Source organism: Pogona vitticeps, chromosome 7 (genome assembly GCF_051106095.1).
Source record: "Pogona vitticeps strain Pit_001003342236 chromosome 7, PviZW2.1, whole genome shotgun sequence".
NCBI lineage: Eukaryota > Metazoa > Chordata > Lepidosauria > Squamata > Agamidae > Pogona > Pogona vitticeps.
Genome location: NC_135789.1, coordinates 12177833 through 12199765, shown reverse-complemented (window position 1 = coordinate 12199765; position 21933 = coordinate 12177833). Strand labels below are relative to the sequence as shown.

The following is a 21933-nucleotide window of genomic DNA, read 5'->3' as shown; positions in this document are numbered from 1 at the left end:
CTGAATTCCTGCATTGAGCAAGGGAGTTGGAATCGATGGCTTTATAGGCCCTTTCCAACTCCTTGATTCTGTTTCTACTGTCCTATGAAAGTACTGATAGTGCAGGAACCACATCTCTCTTCTTCGAAGAAGTGGTTATGATCAATAGTATGAGATTTTTGGATTTTTTTTTCCCCACTAAAACTACTAAAATTCAGCAGGAATTTACCCCGCCAGAAGCCAAAATATCCAACTGGAGACCCAGCATGTTCTTCTCGGCAGCCACTGCAAAAGGGGGAGAGTGAGTGGGACTTGCTGAGCTCCATGGGAGCTACAAGGGGTTATGGGATTGGTAGGTCTTTAAGGGTCACCTTGTACAAAGTCTAATGAGCAGAGAGTCTACCAGTCCTACAAGCCCTTGCGGTTTCAACAGTTTCAGCCGCAGGTTGAGAAAGGGAATCTGCTGCCATCCAGTGAGCTTGCCAACAACAGATTCTTTTACGTGTGGGAAATATGTGTGAGTGATGGTGTGCCTAACTGTGAAGAAGGGCAAAGGCTTAGTGACTCATGGCTTCCTCTAAGTGATCTCCTTAAAACAGCAGAAAGCTGATTAAGCAATTAGTACACCTGGAATGTGTTGTGACATAATCGCATTGAGTGTATATATCACCATATGCAATGTTGTTAGCACACCGTTTGTAATTCTGAAGATGATAAGACGTGTTTTCCTTGTTGAAAACTTTATTTTTATTGTTTGTTTGTTGTTGTCTTTCTAAATTTTCTTGGAAGCTAAACCTGTGAAGTGTTTTTTTTTGAAACAATTCAGTCTGTTTAACTGGAGTTGGTCAACTTTTTCTAAGATGCTCCAAGAAAGCAGAAAGATTTCCAGATTCTTTTGGTGTAAAGCCAGGAAATCATTGAGGTTTTTCACCCGCCTGCCATTATACTCTTACCCTGTCCTCGCGGAGGGAGGGAGACACGGCGCCCACCACTTAACCGGGCTTGGCCTACCCAGAATCTAAGATCAAGTAGACAGCCTCAAGTGAGTTTTCTCCTTCCCACATTTCATGGGGAAAGTTGTATTGTGTTGCACATGCTACCCAAGTGCCATTCACAAAGGCTGGGCCTCCATGAAACTAAAGGAAGCAGGGAGCCGCTGATTGGGCTACCAAAGGATGGGAAGAGCGCACAAATGTCACATCGCTCCTTTTCCCGACCTCGCCGGACCCTTTGGAGCCCACCTACAATCCAACCCACAGCCCCAAAAAGCCAGTCTGGCTTCCATATTTGTTAAGAATGAAGCTGAGGTGCGGTCCACGTTTGCAGGGGGAAGGGAGAGGAAACCAAACAATTAAATAAAAATGGCTTCTTTATTTGGAGACTTGAGTTGTTATTACCCTCAGTCCACAGCTGCTTCAGCAGTAACCGTAAAACGGCGACCATACTACTTCCTGACTTACGGCTAAGAAAGACGTGCCTGCTGAAATCCATCTTGCTAAGAACTTCTGGACTTTACACCTAAGAGTAACTTTCCTGGCAAAATCCATCTTGCCATGAACTTTTGGACTTTTAAGTTCTTCAACTGGGTACAAACCTGATGAAGTGGTGTTTTGATCCATGAAAGCCCGTGGATTGTCTGACGGTCTAGAAAGGTATCGCCTATTTTTGCATTTGTGTTTCATTTTCTTTGGACCACCTGGCTACCTTCGATTTCGATACAAATATAAATGGGTTCTTAAGAAGCAGGCCAGCTGAAACGGGGAGAGATGGTCCTTCAGGTTTCGGGGTCCCAAATCTTTTAAAAACAACTTCCAGCATCTTATTACCATGAAAGCGGCGTGGAGGTAGTGAGCACATCTGTCTCTTGTTTGCAGGGCAACGTCCACACCGTACATTATAGCCGTATCAAAAAAGAAAGACGTGAAATGCACGTCAAGAAAGACCTAGAGCACGTTTTCCAGCAAGTCAAATCCTGTTGAGGGTTGAAACAAGGAAGGGTTGCCTGGTCACCTTCTTCCACCCATCTCTGCTGGGCAAACCATCCCAAGCCGGGGCCGGGAGGGGGTTAAAGCTGTATCTCTCCAGGTTATGCCTGCCCATTCAAGAAGCATGGCCTGTGACAAGCTGATTGGACTGAAATCGGAGTCCTCCATAACGTCGGTCATGACATGCGAAGAGTTTGTAAGACCGTGTGACCAGACACGTCAGAGAAACAGGTGCCTTTGCCATGACCTCTAGGAACCACCAGGTGACACCAGAAAGCCAAGCAAAGCAGTAAGCAAACAGACACCAGAGGGGAAGCAGAAGTACTAAATCACCCTCTGCTGTGCAGTGTGACTTGGTATATTTCTACCCTAGCATATGTTCCACTAAATTCAATGAGGCTTGCTCCCTGGAAATCCTAGGGGTTTTTTTCTCCCTAAAAACCCTTCTCCTGACCTGGCTTCCAAGGAAACAAGAAGGGACTAAGGGTAGGTTTTTATTTTTTGGACTACAAAGCCCATAATTCTCCATTCAGGGAATTCTACTTGACAGTTACCTTCCAGAAACCTGAATGTGGCTCACCTGGGAGTAAGGCCTGGACTGGAAGGCCCTGGGGATCCATGTAAGGCCTAGTTCAGGCCTTCCTCCCAGGTGAGCCACATTTAGGCATGTCTCTCTCTAGTGCCTCCCAGAATGGAGAATTATGAGATTTATAGTGCATGAGATCTAGAAATCCCATCCTTGCTGGATAATCGGTCCAAAATGCAGTAGCCAGACTGATGGGAGATTCAAACATATTTTCGACGCGCCTTCGTTAACTCCCTGTTAATTTCTATGCACTATTCAAGGCGCTGGTCCTTACCTACAAAGACCTTAATAGTTTTAGGACTTTGATACAGTACTTGTCGGAACATCTCTTCCGTAAAACAGCAACCCGTCCCACCTGCTCTTCGCAGTCCATGTTGCTAAAATTAGCTACACCGAAGGAAGCCAAATGAGTAAGTAAGCAGAAGAAACTGCCCTTTCTCTGTGGCAGCTCCGTCTTTTTGGAATAAACTTCCCACAGAGGCTGAGCAGGCTCCGTCCCCCCAAGTTTGTAAGAAGCAGGTAAAAAAACTATACTTTTAAAGGCAGCTTTTGATCAATATTGACCTGAGATTTTAAGTCATTTAATTATCTATTTTTATTTAAATTGAGTAGTTAGTGGCATGGGATTAAGTGTTGTTTTTAATAAACGGTATGTTTGTAATGTTTTATTTGATTGCATTGTCAGCTGCACCCTGCCCAAAGTACTTTACACTGTGGAGCAATAGACAGCTAAACAAATAAATAAATGCCTAGCTACTGCTGGACTGCAGCCAAAACTGTGCTCACGGTCCGGGGTTCAATCCAGGTAGCTGGGTCAGAGTTGACTCAACCGTCCATCCTTCTGAGGTCGTTAAATTGAGCACCCGTATCCCTGGGGGGGTTGTGTGACCTGCGTAAATTATATTGTAAACCACCCAGAGAGTGCTTAAACCTCTATGGGATATAAGGATATAAGCAGCACACTTTGCTTTTGCTTTCATCACTAGAAAGCCACCGCCTTTGCCCATGTTTTTAAAACTCTTGGGCTGAGCTAGTGGACGGTTTCATCATCTGACGGAGAATGGAACTCCTGCACTCGTATTGTGAGGCTCTTTTCCTCAGAGGATCCAGAACGTGAACTTTTCAGACATTAAGATCTTAACGAGCTTTACACTGACTTTTAAAGCAGATTTTAAGAACGAGAAAACCATGCTAGACGAAGTCCAATAACGATCTGGTCCCGCCCCCTTTCCTTTCCCCACAGTGGCCTGTCACTCCCTTCTGGGAAACCCACAAGCATGATCTGAAAAGAGTTTACAGTGGTGCCTCACTAGACGATGATAATCCGTTCCACTGAAATAGATGTTTAGCGAAATCATTGTCTCGCGAAAAGCATTTCCCCATTGGAATGCATCGAAACCTGTTTAATGTGTTCCAATGGGGAAGAATCGTTGTTGTCTAGTGAAGATCGGCCATAGGAAAGCCGCTTTGCGAACCGCCGATCAACTGTTTAAATCGTCTTGCGAAGCTTAGATCCCGAAAACACCTGTTTTGCGAGCACGGAGGGAGCTGTCAAAATTGTCGCCTAGCGAAAATCGGTTTGTGAAGCAGGGACCAAACATTGTCCAGCGAAATTCCCCCATAGGAATCACTGTTTTGCGAATTGCTATAGCGATCGCAAAAAGCCAATGTCTAGCGAAAAAACTGTCATGCGGGGTAACTGTCTAGCGAGGCACCACTGTATAAATCTTTCACTTCTTGGGTTTACAGCTCCCAGCATCACCCGGTTAGCTTAAATCACGATGAAAATAGTTGTGTTTATTGCCTACTTCACTCCATTTGGACTTGAGCCAAAAAGCTGCTGTATGTGTGTAGTAACCAACATGGTGTCAGCGCAGTTGCCTCCCTGGACTTGAAATAGATTAGAACGTTGTGATATTTCTTTAACAAGGAAGGAAGGAAGGAAGGAAGGCATTTCAACAAGACGGGCTAGCTGTACAAGGCTGTTAAAATTAATTCACACATTTTTACACAGAGAGACTTGGGCTGAACTGAGAATGCCTGGTTAATTATTATTAATTAAAGTCAATATCAAATATTTTTACCCTGCCTTTCTCCTTGAAAAGGACCTTAAGGCGTCCTCTATCCTTGAAAGACAATATTTAAAGCTGAAAACAAGAAGTATGCCAATACTTTAAAGGAATGAACAAATACCGCTCAGAGACGGTAAACACAAGTTCTTTACTATTTACTGAGATGGATGGTCCAGTCTAATTCAATATGAGACAGGTTCCTGTGGGTTCCCCACCTTTCCCCTCAATGTGTTCCTTCTGAACCTGGTCCGTCCTTCATTTAGGGAAGAAGTAGGGAGATAGTAGAAGTATGCGTGGTCCATATTTTTAACTAAACTGACCTAATTTTAAGGATTGGTGTGGAATTTCAGTTTATTTTTTTTCAGAAGGAACTCCCAAAATTTGCAGGGTTTTTTTTCCATTTCAAAATGAAAATTACTTGGCAGCTGGAAATAAACGGACAAAGAGAGATTTGGAGAACCTGAAGTTCACGTATTTATACACACACCCAGCCCAAAACAGATGCTGAACACCCAAAAAGCTCTGTTTTAAGCCATCTGTATTCCCCCGTGGCAGGGCTAAATTAGAGTGGCCCTTTTTTCCTATGATCATCCTGATATTTAACACACAAAGGTACTGTACGGAGTAGCTCTCTCTTCGTTTCAGCACATTTTTTAAAAAACTTGCCAAAATTCACAGATCACATTATTCAGGATAGAAAAGACATGAAGTTTTCAAAATCTGAATGCAGGAGAAAACAAGATAGGCAGTTTTATCTTTCCCTATTAGACATGGTCTGTTGGAATATGAATCGCGGCACCACAGGTGCCATGGAGGTCCATTTCCTCCACCTAGAACCGGCCAGTCCACTCACTGGTCACTGCGCTCTGCTGGGGTCCTTTGTTGTTGTAGTTGCGCCAATTGTGGAAGGAGCCAAGCCAGCGCTTCCCCGCCTTCCCAGGCAGCCAACCACTCCAGCAAGGAGGCAGGACAGGGAGTCTCCCCACTCCGCTGATGAGAGGTCAGCTGCCTAAGGAGGCAGGGAAGCACCGGCCAGACTCCTTCCCAGATTGGCAATGATAATGAAAGACACACAGCCAGCAACACACACCTTTCTGTCATAATTAGGCTTCAGAATAAAATTTGTGTTTTCTAAAATGTTGTTGGCCTAATTCGTAAGGAGGCTGGATTTAAACACTTAAAGAGAAATGCAGTTTTAATTCAAAATGCGACTTCATTGCTGGTTATCCCTGATGCGCAATAACCTGTTCCAATGTACTGTAAATGGATGAACGGGTTGTGTTGCTCCCACACTGTTGGGTTGCTCTCCTGTTCTTGCTCTGGGGACGGGAGGGTGAAAGAAACCACACTTGTGTGCAGATGCTCTTATGCTGGCTATCCCATTGGCTGAGCACCTGGGGACAGAAAGCCAATCATGGAGGACGAGAGGGAGGAAGAAGCTGGTTTAGATGGTGGGCCCATTTACCAACCTGCTCTCCTTCCTCCCTCACAGCTATGGATCATCTGGGCTTACTGAGGAAGTGGAGGTGACGCAGCTTGCTCTGTGGTTCCAGTTTGCTCCGAAGGGCCAACTGGTAGCCCAGCTCCACCCAGGTGCTGCGCCAGCTTCAGTGGAAGTGTAACTTGTGTGCAGTCTTCTCCAACTCTCTTTGGTTTCCTTCCTCCACCTTTGGCAGCCTCCCCTACCCACCCCAAAACATGAGACCCCGTTTTCATTCCATGGGGGCTGTCAAACATACCTGAGAGAATAGCGGCATACGTGTGTCAGAAAGGGAAAAGGTATACGTACACCCGGAGAGGAATCAGAATGTTTTTTGAGAGAAACACAGTGATATGAAATATAATAAAAATGAAAAGTAATCTCAAGGGGAGGTAGCACAGGGTTGCTCACTGTGGTTTTGTTTATTTTTTTAAAAGCTGATTTATTAGTAGTGTTTATATACTTCTTAAGAGGGGTGTGGTGGCGCTGCGGGTTAAACTACAGAAGCCCCTGTGCTGCAGGGTCAGAAGACCTGCAGTCATAAGATCAAATCCACGCGATGGACTGAGCCCCCGTCGCTTGTCCCAGCTCCCAACAACCTAGTGCAGTTCGAAAGCATGCAAAATGCAAAAATGCGAGTAGATAAATAGGTACCACCATGGTGGGAAGGTAAGGGCGTTCCGTGTCTAGTCGTGCTGGCCACATGGCCATGGAAACTGTTTTCGGACAAATGCTGGCTCTACGGCTTGGAAACGGGGATGAGCACCGTGCCCTAGAGTCGGACATGACTGGACAAAATTGTCAAGGGGAACCTTTACCTTTACCTTATATACTTCTTGTTCCTTTTGTTTGAAAATTAATATATAAATATTAAAAAATATTGTATGGAGAGAATTTATAAGAATTTAGAAAGCAAGCAAGGAAGAGACGGAGGGATTGTGGATGGGAGGGAGCCAAAGAAAGCCATTATTAGGTAAATGAATGTGCACCTTTGATTGCCACAGCACTCTTGTGTGTAGTTTACAAAAGGTTTGCGGACTTCGGCCTGGAACAAAGCCGCATAAGCCCTAGGTTTGTGCTTTGAAAGGAGATTGCTCATTTCATGCGTCCTCCAGATATCAAGGTGGAGTTTCTAGTCCTGTCTCACACCAGGGCTAAGACCCTCTCCTCCAAAACAGGCGTGGAGAATGGAAACAGTTCAGAACTCCGAAGGGTATTGTTTGCTGAAATCTCAGAGCTCAGATGACAGAGCGCCCCTCGTGCTGTTTGTTATAATAAGAATTGTGTGCCCTTATCAGATCAATTCTGACTTATGGGTGACTCTTTTCTTGGGTTTCCCAGACTGCGCAGCTTGCCCAAGGCCACCCGGGCTGGCTCTAGTCGCGGGAAGCACCGTGAGGAATTGAACTCTCTGCAGCCAGAGACTTGAGCCATTGAGCTACCCAGCCAGGTTTTTTTTTTTTAGTGCTCCGTCCTACGGAATCCTGGGGGTTTGTCATTTGGGGAGATGCACAGACTCCTTGAGTTCAGTGGTTTCGGTAGCCAGAGGTCGGACGTTCAATTGCTCACTGTCCCTCCCCAGGGGACAAGCCAGCCAGCGTTGTCACGGGCAAGCTGCTCAATTTCGGAAGAAAGGAAAGGGAAACCACCACAGCTGCATATTCTCTACCTAGAAAACCCTGGAAAAGGTCACCCTAAGCGATAAATAAAATCAAAGCAAAAGAGTGCTGCTTATTAATACTAAAAACACATTTAAGGGTACAAGGCACAACAATCCATTAAAAAAGCACCTCTCAGATAGCCAGTCATGAAGGAAAAGCCTGTTTCAAGTGGAAGGTCTTTGCCTGCTTGCAGGAGGACAGCCAAGAGGGGGGCCAGGCTGGCCTCCAGTGGCAAGGAGTTCCAGAGTCTGGCAGCCATGACAGGCCTCCCCTGATGATCTTAACACCCAGTCAGGATCATAAAGCGAGACAAGGTCCTCGAGATGGCTTGGGCCCAAGCCATTTAGAGCTTTAGAGCTTAAAACCAGCATTTTGAATTGTGCCCAGAAATGGATTGGCCGCCCTTGAATCTACTGTATGCTTTACTGCAGGAAAGCATGAGGGGAAATCATGAGACTTCTCCAGAAAAACATGCTAACTAGGTTACCTGTCGTAAATCCCGGGAACCATAACCATTAAGGTGCCGATAATTAAAATGGTCTTAAGAGACCCCCTAAACTACAGCCCAATGAGCCACTAACCCAGCTGATGCTTGCTGATAGTAACCGAGATTGTGTGCTGTGTTTCTTGAGTCATTCCCAACACTGGTACTGTATTACACAGGGACACGTTTTCCCTGCAGCCTATGGCTGACTCACAAAGAATGTGGTGGCAGGAAGCCGGCTAAGCAAAGGTGAGTAAGAAAAACACCCACAGGAGCACATTCCTTTGTCAGAGGTGTTTATATAGAAAAACATCTGGAATTTGGACTGGAAGGACGCCGTGGCTGGTTTCATTCTTTCTTCTTTTTGCTTCTGTAGAATTTTCATTAAATCCTTTTTTTTTTAAAAAAAGGGGATGACGAAGTCATAGCAAATATCAGCCTATATGTCATTAAAAAAAAAATAAGCACCTGCCCTTCTAGATGATGGAAAACCTGATGAATCTAAATGAATCTTATGAACATGTATGAATCCCAGCTTTTTATTTACAGATGACAGATATGAGTTACAAAAGAACAACGGGGTTATGCACAATCTCCACCACCCATGTGCCTGTCTGCAGATGTTGCTCAGACATGCTTTTAGAAAGAGCTACCTGGGGAAAGCGTGTTAAACCAGGTTTTCCTGAATGGCTGCACCTTCTCAAAAGTAAATAAACATCTGCAACACTCATGGACAAACTTCAGCAGTCACGTTGCCAAGCCTCCTTGGTTCCTGTTTTTCCCCAACGGGCATCTGATGGGCATCTAATTGTCTACACACAATCTTATGAAATGTTTTGCTCAATCAACATCCCTTTTCAAACACTTTCAGGCTTCCTGTGCTTCTCTTGAGGCGACCAGACCCGGTCGTCTTCGCAGCTTCTACGATTTCCGACCAAGCGCTGGAGGACAAACCGGGACTTGCATCACTAGAAAACAGCAGACAAGAGGAGATAACGACAAACCTTTGGAACTGGCCAGCGAGCCGTAGCGCATTGCTTAAATGAGACCATGGAGCTGAACTATAGCTTTCTGGTGATCATTTTAGAAATCCTGATCATTCCTTTTCTCCTGTTGCTAGCGTGGGCCATTTATTATGATCTCTCCAAGTCAGAAATTCCTCCTGGAATTGACCAGCCGATGAAGCTTCGTATCCTTCACTGGCTCTTGATTCTTTCATCCTCTCTGGTAAGTTTATGAAGGTTGCAACACTTTTTTCATTCCGCGTAGACATTCGCAGATATAGTTTTTGTGGGAAGTTTACATCTGTTAGGAAATTGCGGTTCTGTGCAGGTCCTACGGGGGGGCTGGGGGGGAAACAGAATCGTTTGATCTGGCTTCCACCCCACAGTGAGCCCTCACCTCACCGGGGATGCATGGCTGCCATGCATTCTATAAATAAAGGAAATTATTTTCCTCCCACCCCGGGAGGTGGGGAGTGCTCCAGCGCCGGAGGCCTTCAAGAGAAAAGTTGGACAACCCTCTTTGAGATCTGCTTGGATTTGGTTTCCTGCCTTGAGCAGGGGGTTGGACTCAATGGCCTTTGAGGCCCCTTCTGACTCCATCGCTCTAGGACTCTATGAAAATTGCATGCCATTCTTTACACTATTCTGCAATATTTTTACTGGGACAATCCCAGTTTTTTAAAAAAAGAACAATCTTCCCCTTTTGATTGACCCCAATATGTAACATCGAAGAACTATGATATTACGTATATCCAGCTTCGAGGAACATGGTCATCCTCAACAACTGACATCCGAAGAATGTTGATGTTACAGGCAGACAGCAGGGCAGCCTAACTGCTAAAAAAAAACCCACACACAATACAGTACTCTGTGGGGGAAATATGGACCTGTGGACCATATGACAATTTTTCTTAACGCAAGGTACCATTTTGGAAAACCCAAGTGACTATTCTTCTAGCAACCCTCACGACATATCCTTAGGAAATAACACAGTCCGGCCAACTTCCTAAGGGGACATATCTCTTCCCTCTGTGAGGTAAAATGTCTGTTCTGAACCCTTAATAGATAACACGAGGCACCTTTCAAGATTGTAATTGGAAATCCCAGTTTTATAGTGTGGTTGAGTAAAATCTGAAGGCAGCCCTCCTGTGCATCCACACCTGCCCCATAGCTCAATATGTACGAAGGCTCGTTGGTCACCTTGCATCTCAGCTGCCCCCAAACATGTTTTCCAGACGCAGGAAAAGAAGGTCTACTTTATTTTTCATCAGGACCCCGAATTCTTCTGACTGGACCCATGTTCAAAAGCCATTGAATTCGACTAAGAAAATCCAGAGCAAGGACTGATTTTGAATGGGAGAGATAAATTAAGTTCACATGGTCTTTCCACAGACCGAAAGAAAAAAGATGCCCAGTTATCTCCTGCTTTCTTTCAGTGTATTCGCGAAGGCTTTCACGGCCGGGATCCAATGGTTGTTGTGGGTTTTTCACGCTCTTTGGCCATGTTCTGAAAGTTGTTCTTCCTGACCTTTCGCCAGTCTTTGTGGCCGGCATCTTCAGAGGACTGGAGTCAGAACTCTGTCCATGCTCTGAAGAACAACCTTCAGAACATGGCCAAAGAGCCCGGAAAACCCACAACAACCATCAGATCCCAGCTGTGAAAGCCTTCGCGAATACATTTAATAATTTTATTTTTCCAAGGGGAAGGCAGACCAAGAATGTCACCTTCTAATTCATTATAGTGCCATGTAAGAAATGAAGACAGGGCAATAAGATGAGCTGTTGTGTCACACCACAAGCAGGAGATATTGCACTGAATTGTCAACAAGTATTGAAACATTCTAATGAAGGTGATATAACATACAAAGTGGAGTCCACACAGCAGGACTTGTGTCTAAACTAAAGGGTTCAAAAGCAGTCTTTTAAGAGTTCAGCTTTCCCTCTGGGTCTGGACAGACAAATCTGCCAGTTTCTGCTTTTCCCACACTCAGTTTATATATATTTAAGAACTGCCAAGTTCTTTTCCATTCTGAATATTTTTTCAAAATGCAAACGTTGGGAAATTCTCCTCAACGATGAACTCAAATGAAGTTTTGACCCCTCCCTAAAGTGGGTGTGATTTACTTGAAATAGTGGCTGTTGCTTAACATCATTCCTTCTTCTTCCCAGAAAAAACAGGCACAAATCTTTTCTGGGAGGTGCTGCTGAAATTGGCTTGGGTGGAGATAGGATTTCCTCACTGTCGTCTCGCTCTTCCTCCCAATATTTGTTTTCTTCCTTTTTCATGTAAATAGGGGAAAATTCTGGAGAACCTTTGCCTCTGCTCTGAGATTCACTTCATCCGCTACACCCAGGAAGGGAAAAGACGGGGCGAAGACCCTAAACTCCACATTAAGGACCTCATGTTTGAAGACATTCCTGTGAGGATTTATCAGCCAAGAGGGTCAAAAGCGGAGCCAAGGAGAAGAGGGGTCATTTTCTTCCACGGTGGAGGCTGGATGTTTGGAAGCATCAGTAAGCCCTCTTTATAAGCCAACAAAATTAAAACGGAGAATCTATGGCCTGGAGAGCCAGCCTGGGTGGCCTTGGGCAAGCTGCACCGTCCCAGGGCACCACAGGAGGAAGGGAATCTGTGGAGAGGAGAGGATGAGAGGGCAGGAATAATAAGTTACTTTATCTCCATATTAGTTTTCAGCTTAAAATGCACCTTTTTTATTTTGCTGATAAATAACTTCAGAGAAAATTCAGGGTGTACTGAGGTGTTCTGCAAAGTTTGTCATTGCATAAGCCTGAATCAACATCGTTTATTGGAGCATGTTTGCTGTGGCTCTTTAGCAAATAAATATATACCTATTTGGCAGAGAATTCCAAAGCCACGCTCCAACCCAAACAGAGACAGGAAGGGTACAAAAGCCGAAGCTAACACTCTAGGGGGGAAAAATCAGAAAAGACCAGACCGCATGGTCTCCAAAACCATATAAATGCAAGAGCAGGTGATCCCGTTATTAGATCACTTTCTTAAAAAAATCAGACAAGCAACAAACAACTAGCTAGTTCTTGTGGGGAGTTCCAAAAATGATATACTTTAATTTAAGTCCCAAATCCTGAAGGCTGTTGCTGGTTAGGGTCTTTAGATGGGTACAGATGGCAAGCTGGCAAAAGGCTTGTGGGAGAAAGGAGTGGCCAGTCTTTTGAAAATGATCCCCCAACTCTTGAAACAAAAGCAGTCTGCATCCCCATCACCTACCCTTTTGCCTTCTTTTTTGAAACTCAAAAGACTGTCCTATTTGGCTAGGGGAAACAAGGCCAAACAGAGACGCGTGGCGATCCCTCCATCAGAGTTGGGATTAAAATTTAGTTCAGTCACCAGGATGTCAAGGGAAATTTATCTGTCTATGACTATTTACTCTGCTAGCTGGCGAGATAGTCCTGTGAGTGTGAGGAGGCTGCGAGTTCGATTCCTCCACCGTGGGCCTCCTGGGAGAAGAGCCAGCCGGGGTGGCCTTGGGCAAGCTGGACGGTGGGCCCAGGGCAACCCCAGAAGAAGGGCAAGGGGAAACCACTTCTGAGTATTCTCTACTTAGAAAACCCTAGAAAGGGTCACCATAAGTCAGAATGGGCTTGACAACATATTACTATTATTTTAAAAATACCAGACAATCAAATCAAAATTATAAAAAAACTGACTGGTATTATAAGGTAAAAGTAAAGGTTCCCCTTGACAATTTTTGTCCAGTCGTGTCTGACTCTAGGGGGCGGTGCTCATCCCCGTTTCCAGGCCATAGAGCCAGCGTTTTATCCGAAGACAATCTTCCGTGGTCACATGGCCAGTGCGACTTAGACACGGAACGCTGTTGCCTTCCTACCGAGGTGGTCCCTATTTATCTACTTGCATTTGCATGCTTTCAAACTGCTAGGTTGGCGGGAGCTGGGACAAGCGACGGACGCTCACTCCGTCGCGTGGATTCGATCTTACGACTGCTGGTCTTCTGACCCTGCAGCACAGGATTCTGCGGTTTAGCCCGCAACGCCACCACGTCCCTTAGCTGGTATTATATAACAGATACAAATCTTCTCAAGGGTAATCATGCCCAGTTCTTTCCATATTTCCTCTTAGGGTTCGGTTTCCAGCCCCCGATCATCCTTATCGCCCTCCTCTGAGCTTGTTCCAGTTTGTTGACCTGCTTCTAAGTTAGAAACAATTTCCTGCGATCTGCACTTGTACAAAGACAGTTGTAGGCTAGGAATCAAGCTCAGTAATACATAATTTAAAAAGAAATATTTAAAACCATCTTTGGGTAATGTGCTGGGGTCCTGGTGCTTCTTTGGCCCTAATCAGGTAATCTAAAAGGATGTCTCCAGAGAAGAATGAATGCCAAAACCGAACTACACTTTGATTATCAGTGGCCACTCCATGCACGACGCAACGTAAGGGAATGTCAGGGTCGGAAGCTTCTGCTTTCAAACTTTGTGCTAGGCTACTGAATAAGGCTGGGTGAGAAGAACTTCAATTCAGTTCTTAATTTTAAAATCAGAATTTACCAAATTCACAATTGACATCATATGTGGGATAAGAATACGCAAACACAGGAGAAAACAAGCAAGACAACATGTCCATCCAGGCCCAGAGCCTTCAGCCTTTGACTCTCTCTATTAGGGCTGCCACCTCATTCATTCTAAGAAACAGGAGATCTTTACTAACTACCGTATTTTTCAGTCTATAAGACGCCCCCATGTATAAAATGACCCCCACTTTTCTAACCCAAAAGTAAGAAATCTAAGTGGGATATAGCAAGTGTAGGGGGAAAGAGATCAAAGCGCTGCAGGATCACTTTGATCCCTGCTTTCCCTTCCACTTGTTTTTGTTCTCTCCTCAACTTAATTCCGTGTATAAGACGACCCTCAATTTTCAGTCTAAAGATTTTAGACAAAAGTATAGTCTTATACATGGAAAAAATACGGTCTATGGCGAGGCCTGGTCTTCTCTGTTGTGGGAATGGCTAGACCTAGCCCAGTGGGAGAATTATGCAGCAGTTACATCTTGAAACATGCTCTAAAACTTTGCAAATTCTTTTCTAGTCACGCTAGAAAGAATTCAAAAAATGTCAAAAGCAAGAGAGAGAGAGAAAAAAACTGATAATTCCCTCCATCTCATCTTCACGACTTTTATTCCCTCTTTCTCTCTGGGTTAGATTTGTGCCTGGTCGTCCAGTCTTGAAGAAAGCTTTGAATTCTTCTAACATGACCTCTCCCACCTTTTTAGATTCCTACGACCACGTGTGCCGTCACATTTCCAAGGAAAGCGATTCCGTGATTGTGTCTGTTGGGTAAGTAAACTGTAAGCAGGAACCAACAACCTAAATTGGGGTATTGATATATTTTTGTTGACACATTAACAAAATGAGCACACTGAAAGGGGCATTACGTGCCTGCCCGTAGACTTGGAGCAAATTCTGTAGAAGGCAAAACTTGACTTTTCTGGAAGACTTTGAGACTCAGCATTGAGGCTAATGACCTTATCCTCATGATCCATCACCCAATGGGTGTTATAAGTCAATGATATCAGAAAACCGTTGTCTGCTCCCCCTCACCTGAGCTGACCCCCAGGACCGGGATTCACTCGTTCAGAGGTACATTCCCCAAAACTCAGCTTGACTTCCTTCCAGGAAGCAGAGCTGCCTAAAATTGTAAAGTGACGCAACACCAACACAACCGCGGTAGCTGAGGATAAGGTCATTAGCCTCAATGCTGAGTCTCAAAGTCTTCCAGAAAAGTCAAGTTTTGCCTCCTACAGAATTTGCTCCGAGTCTACGGGCAGGCATGGTGATGGATCATGGGATGGGTGGTCAAACCAATTCTTGAAGGCCACCAGTAGCCCACTCCTCATCTTATTTGATGGAACTTAGGATGTGACTAGATGACAAACTGGATCAGGCTAAATAGGCTCAGTTGAAGTCCAGTGAGGTGTAATGTAGGTATCATTGGGATGATTCTTCCATCCTGTTTTTTTATTATTATATTGTTATCTTAAGACTTCATAATAATCCATTCTGCCTTGATTGCACTAAACAATCAAGAAGCCAGGCGGTGCATCAGTAGTGGGTCAGAACAGATCCGTGGAACAAATTGAGCTTATAGAGGACTTCCATTGATTCAATGGTCTTGTACTAGTTTTGACTTACTACCAGATTTCAGCCGTTGGGTTGAACCCAATTCAGTGGGGTCTCTACTTAAGAACTTAATCCGTATTGGAAGGTGGTTCTCAAGTTGAAAGGTTCTTATGTTGAATCTGCATTTTCCATAGGAATGCATTGAAAACCATTTAATCCGTATCTGCTCTTTTCCGTCCATAGAAACTACTGTAGTCAGTCGTGATCCATTGACACAGTAGGACTTGCATATATTCTTGATGTTAAACTTTTTTTTCATTCATTGGGTCTTTTCCAGTTGAAACTGGATTTTGATGTCTTTCCTCAGTTACTTCTGGTGACATTAAAAAAACCAAGAATCTAAGAATGATTTAAACCGTTAGGGAGATTCATGTGTGAAGATGATCTCTTTGTGCTTCCTGAGAAATCTCTCTTCTGATATCCCAGGTATCATTTGGCCCCCGAGCAGAAATATCCGTCCCAGTTTAAGGACTGTTTGACCGCCAGTATCCACTTCATGAAGACCGCAGAAGACTATGGAGTAGATCCAGCACACATTGTCATCAGCGGGGACAGTGTTGGAGGGAATTTGGCGGCCTCCGTCTGCCAAGCTTTATCAAGTCGAACGGATCTCACAAAACCACGGGCTCAGATTTTGATCTACCCCGGCCTACAAGCCATCGATTTTAACCTGCCTTCATACCAGCAAAACCAGGCGGTCCCCATCTTGTACCGGGAACACGTCATCGGTGCAGCCTTGCAATATCTCAACAAGGATTTGTCGGTATTGGAAAGTGTCATGCAAGGGTGCCACGTCCCCAGCGATGTGAAAACAAGGTTCGGGAAATGGATCAACTCGGAGAACATTCCAAATGAGTTCAAGGCCAGAGGTTACAAACCACATTCCACGACAGCCTTCTTGAACGATGTCTACGAGGTGGTCAAGCAGGCTCTGGAGACGACCTTCTCGCCCCTTATGGCAGAAGACGCTGTTCTTCGCCAGCTTCCCAAGACTTGCATCATCACCTGTGAGTATGATGTTTTAAGGGATGATGGCATTCTCTACAAGAAGCGCCTGGAAGAGAATGGGGTGCCCGTCACTTGGTACCACATCGAAAATGGATTCCACGGCGTGATCAACCTGTTTGATGGATTCTTGTCATTTCCCTCAGGCAAAAGGGGAATGAACAGCATTGTATCATTCCTAAAAAGCTTATGATAACATTAGGGTTTTGACTAAATGACCGCCTTTCCCTCTGGCTGCTCAGAGCTAATGAAAACAACTTTATTTGCCTCAGAAGGAGGAGGAGGAAGAGATGAATCAATCCATTTCTAGGACTACTTAATTTGCTCATGGTTTATCTTTTAGTTTATTCTATCTAACTATGCAATTTTTTTGAAGGAAAGTGGATATATCAGCACACGTATCTTAACTAGAGGGGGAAAAATTCCACCTATGATTCGTTGCAAAGCTCACCTATATCTTCTTGCCATCTCCATTTCAAATATTGTTGCAAAACACTGTTTTTTAATTCCTGTGTCAAAATTCCTGCACTGGCATGCACCCCATCAGCCTCCCCTCCTGTAGCACCAGTGGGGCTGGGATTCCCCAGAGAAAGTGCCATAGGGTCAACTTCTAGGCTCAAGACGGCTTTTATTGGTGGTGCAGGATCACTTCCCCCGGCTTTTCTCCCCTCCCCCCCCCAATCTCACAAAGCTGAGTTACAGTCTCTAAACCCTCGGGCATCGCTTGCCAACTTGGAGACCCAGTTGTCTTCACTGGAGCTTCCCAAAGCCCAACATCTGGCAAGTAGGAAGGAGAGCCTAGGTCCCCAAAACACCCCTTTTAGGGACGGTGCATATAGACAAGCAAAAGAGGTCAAGCTCTGCAGCTTGTCTCTGTGACAAACCCAGACCTACTGGGATCTGCCACACGTTAACTAAGCTGCCACCAACCATTCCCTATAAGAAGTCACACAGACCAGGGATGGATTTTTAAACAAATAAAAGAACAAGGTTTATTTAAATCACACACAGAGAAAATAAAATGATTATGTGAATAAGATATAGTAACGTGGCTTAGTCTCATTCATACATGCATACAGTTTGGTTCACACAGAACCCTTAACTTGAAGCACAGACCCTGAACCTATCAGTTCTGGCTAACCAACAGACACCTGAACCTATCAGGTTGGTACTCTGACACACAGTAGTACCCTGTCTGACACACAGACTCCCACACCAGCTTCTTCTTCCCAGCTGCTGCTTCGTCACATCCCAGCGTCTCCCCTTCACCACACAGGCTTCACATTTATATACAGTACAGCCCCTCCTCCTGATGTCCCGCCTTCCACTCCCCATAGGATGGAACTTTCCCTCCAAACCCATGACAGACAGGTAACATCAGTGCTGTATGTAACACCTCCCCTCTTTATAAGTTGTTTTGTAGGAGGAAAGCTAAGGTGCTTTTTCCCAAAAAAACAACCTGGATAAAACACACAACAACAGTTATACATATAATACCATACTTACTTATACTTACATTCTAAGTTAACCATATCAATTAGGCATTTAAACATTTACCATATACATTACATCAATTTACCTTTATTCATACAAACCAAATTCAAGAAAACCAGGTACATTTAACTTTTCGTCATCAATATATATACATAGTCCATGTTTCTTTCGCCGTCTTCATTCTTCAGGTCTTCTTGACAAGGCGTCAGCAACACAGTTCACTGACCCTCTGACCACCTTCACTTCAAAGTCATAGTCCTGTAGGCTTAAAGCCCACCTCATAAGTTTGCTATTGTGGGTTTTCATTGTCTTTAACCATTGCAGTGGTGAATGGTCAGTGCACAGAACAAAATGTCTTCCCCAGATGTAAGGCTTGGCCTTCTGGATCGCGTAGACTATGGCCAAACACTCCTTCTCCACGGTTGCCAAATGTCTCTCACCTTTTTGAAGTTTCCTACTCAGGTAGGACACTGGATGCTGGTCACCATTCTCATCCTCCTGGCAAAGAACTGCTCCTACCCCGCTGTTAGACGCATCGGTGTAGATGATGAACTCCCGGTCGAAGTCTGGAGCACGTAGCACTGGATAGTTGATGAGCGCCTGCTTCAACCTCTGGAACGCCTCCTCACAGTCGCTGGTCCACGGGATGCGGTCATCAGCCTTCTTCCTCGTCAGATCGGTCAGCGGAGCCGCAATCTCGCTAAACCTCGGGATGAACTTTCTGTAGTAGCCCACCAACCCAAGAAATGATTTGACTTTTCTCTTGGTGGTGGGTCTAGGCCAATCACGAACTGCTTTTATTTTGGCCTCCAGGGGTTTTATCACTCCTCCCCCTACCATGTGACCCAAATATTTTGTTTCTGGGATACCCAGCTGCAGTTTGTTCTCTTTACAAGGCCTAGGCCAAAGCACTTCCTCCCCTGGGTTAAAGTGCCTCTCCCTGCCTTCCTGGTCATCCCAAGCTTTCTTTCTGACCTTTTGAGCTTGCAGGGTCTCTGTTGCTAGCTCTAGGTTTCTCTTTAGGTCTTTCCTTAAAGAGTCTATGTATGTCACAACGTCTTGTGGGTCATCCTGGGTGATCTGCTCCCAATTTTGTTTGATCAAATCAAGGGGCCCTTTCACCCTTCTCCCAAATAAAAGTTCAAATGGACTGAACCCGGTACTGGCTTGTGGCACTGATCGATAAGCAAACAAAAGGGATTGCAGCTTCTGGTCCCAATTGTTTGGATTCTCTGCCAAGTAAGCCCTAATCATGCGCATTAAAGTCCCATTGAACTTCTCAGTTAACCCATTACTTTCAGGATGATAGGCAGTGGTTTCCTTGTGCTTAATTCCACAGATTTGCCATAAGCGTTTCATGAGCTTTGATGTGAACGATGCGCCCAAATCTGTGATTATTTCTGAGGCAAATCCCATCCTGGACATATACCCCACCAAGGCATCTGCCACTGTGTTAGTTTCAATGTTAGTCAAGGGTATGGCTTCAGGGTACCTCGTGGCATGGTCCACAATGGTGAGAATGAACCTGTTCCCCCTCTTTGTGGCCTTGGGCAAAGGTCCCACAATATCCACCCCTATGCATTTGAACGGAGTGTCAATCACAGGCAAAGGGCACAACTTTGCTTTGGTCCTGTCGCGGCTATTCCCCTGCCTTTGACACACATCACATTGTTTACAGAACTCCCTGATCTGCTTCCCTATGTCAGGCCAGTAAAAATTCTGTGTGATTCTCTGCTGTGTTTTGTTCACCCCTAAGTGTGCAGCAAACATGTCAGAGTGCCCCCTTTGTAAGATCATGGGGCGATACTTTTCAGGTACCACCAGCTGACTTCTGATCCCATCTCCCCCTTTTGAGATATTCCTCAGGGTCTCTCTATATAAAATCCCCTTTTTCTCCAGAAATCTCACTGGAGTTTCAGGTGTTAGCTGGGCGTCAGTCACCTGTTCAAAACACTTTTGGAGAGTGGCGTCTGCCTTTTGCTCTTGTCCAAATCTGCTGTCTGTGGTTAAGGTTTTCACCACAGCTTCTGAACTCCCCTCTGCTTCCGTCTCTGGCTCATCAGTACCCCCCTGAACTGTCCCCGTGGTGGCTTGTGAGCGTGTAATCACTAGCACCCGTTTCACATGTTCAGCCAGGTCATTTCCCACGAGCACGGCTGCTGGCAGAGTCGATGAAATCGCTAGCCGCCAAACTCCCCTCCAGCCTTGAAAGTTGACAGGTACCTCCGCGACTGGCAGTGAGATTATCTGCCCCTCAATCCCTGCTACCTTTATGCTCTCATTCGGGATTATATATTCCCTAGGAATAATATCTGGATGGCACAGGGTCACCTGAGAACAAGTGTCCCGCAGCCCCCGATACTGACGGTCAAGTATTCCTACGTCCACCCCTGCTGTCTCAAACAACTGGGAATCTGTCCTCACCAACAGGCAGCGCCTGACTTCTACAAGAGGACCATTTTCCTCAGCCTGATCAGCAGATGTGGCTGTTCCAGATTGAGTCGCCATGGCAACAGGCTCCCTCAGTGACAATGAGCCTTGCTCTTTCTGGACACAGAACACAGCTTTTGGCTTGGTTCCACTAGAATCCTGAGGCACAATTCCTTTTAGCTGCTTTAATTTCTCACACTCTGAGATTAGATGACCCTTTCCCTGACAGAAATAACATTTTCTAGTGTATTTTGATTCTCTCTCATCTTGTTTTGGTTTTCCCTCCAAAATCTGAGGTCTTGGTTTCATGTCTGAGGGCTTCCCTTCACCATGGGCCCCTCCCCCTTGCTGGCTTTTCCCTGGTCCCTGAGAGTACTTGCTGTAGGTTTCTTTGGGTTTACCTACAGATTTCCCCTCACCCAAGGGCTTTCTTATTTGCGAAATAAAATCTGCGATCTCGGCGGCTTCTACCACAGATTTTGGTTTCCTTTCCCTCACCTGGAATTTCAATTCCCCATGCAGGACTGAATAGAACTGTTCCAGCGCTATCAAATCTTTAAGCTGTTGAAAGGTCTCTGTCCCCTCCTGCGATAGCCATTTCTCAAGCAGCCTCACCAATTGGGCCCCCACTTGGGTAAAAGTCTGCTCTGGCTTTTTGGTGATTGACCTAAATCTTTGTCTCAACTGTTCCGCATTTATCCCATGTCTTGCAAACACCAGTTTTTTAAACTCTGCAAAATCTTTCATCAGTTCCTCAGGCATCTCGGCATAGACCTCAGCCAGGCTACCACTGATTAAAGATCGCATGATGGTCATCTTCTCAGTTTCCCTCACTGAGAAGTCCACAAACGCTCTTTCCACTAAGGAAAAGAACACCTCAGGACAATCTCCCTTGTGGTACACAGGGAATTTCTTCAGGTCAGCTTTAGACAGTTGGCCTCCCTCAGAATCCCTATTGTTATTATTGTTCTGGTTCATCAGTTCCAATTTTCTTAATTCAAACGCCATTTTCTCTCTCTGCAATTCCCTCTCCATTTCCATTCTCTCTCTCTCTAATCTTTCTTCTTTTTCCAATTGCCTCATCCTCAGTTCATGCTGTTGGGCTATGAGCAATTTTCTGAGCTCTGGGTTCTGTTCTCCCGTGCTGTCACCTTGCACTGAGCCAAATTCATCCTCAGAACCTTGGTCAACCTGGGGGTCTTTCACTTCACCCATTTCTGCCATCTGGCTTCGAGTCAAGGGCATAATCCCCCCTCAGAACAGGCTGCTTTAAAAAGTCAAGCCTCAAAATAAAACGACCACTTTTTTTTTTTTTTTTTCCTCAGAACCAGCTTGCTATAGATTACTGCTGTTCTTCAGCACTAATCTTGCAACAGTTGCGAGCCAGAGTCTACCCCCCTCTGCTAGGCCTCTCAGCAGGCAGGCTAAATCACTGCTACTTTACACAGTTTTGCCTCAGCTTTTTTCCCGCCAAAACAAGTTGCCTCAGAGCACCCTAATCTAGTCTTCCCACTTGGCACGTTCTTCCACTAGCGCACCTCCCCGTGAGGTACACCTAGAAGATTACCTACGCGCCTCAGATT

General features: G+C 45.2%; 1 protein-coding gene across 2 annotated transcripts; it reads left to right on the top strand.

Moving 5' to 3' along the window:
- The first annotated feature begins 294 nt into the window (after window positions 1-294).
- Window positions 295-21465, top strand: LOC110072609 (arylacetamide deacetylase-like 4). Of its 2 annotated transcripts, none has more exons than XM_020781104.3 (5): window positions 295-3069; window positions 9119-9474; window positions 11546-11765; window positions 14515-14578; window positions 15848-21465. In XM_020781104.3, the coding sequence occupies exons 2-5, from the start codon at window positions 9298-9300 to the stop codon at window positions 16617-16619; spliced, it is 1233 nt and encodes a 410-aa protein (XP_020636763.3). In that variant the 5' UTR covers window positions 295-3069; window positions 9119-9297; the 3' UTR covers window positions 16620-21465. The 2 variants fall into 2 exon arrangements, with proteins under 2 accessions (XP_020636763.3, XP_020636764.3); XM_020781105.3 differs by having other exon boundaries at window positions 2658-2960.
- Window positions 21466-21933: the final 468 nt, after the last annotated feature.

Bases quoted from the DNA above. Each gene is read 5' to 3' on its own strand.
- LOC110072609 (XM_020781104.3), top strand. From the start codon at position 9,298: ATGGAGCTGAACTATAGCTTTCTGGTGATCATTTTAGAAATCCTGATC. The intron at 9,475-11,545 runs GTAAGTTTATGA...TCATGTAAATAG, and splicing joins TGATTCTTTCATCCTCTCTG to GGGAAAATTCTGGAGAACCT. The intron at 11,766-14,514 runs GTAAGCCCTCTT...CCACCTTTTTAG, and splicing joins CTGGATGTTTGGAAGCATCA to ATTCCTACGACCACGTGTGC.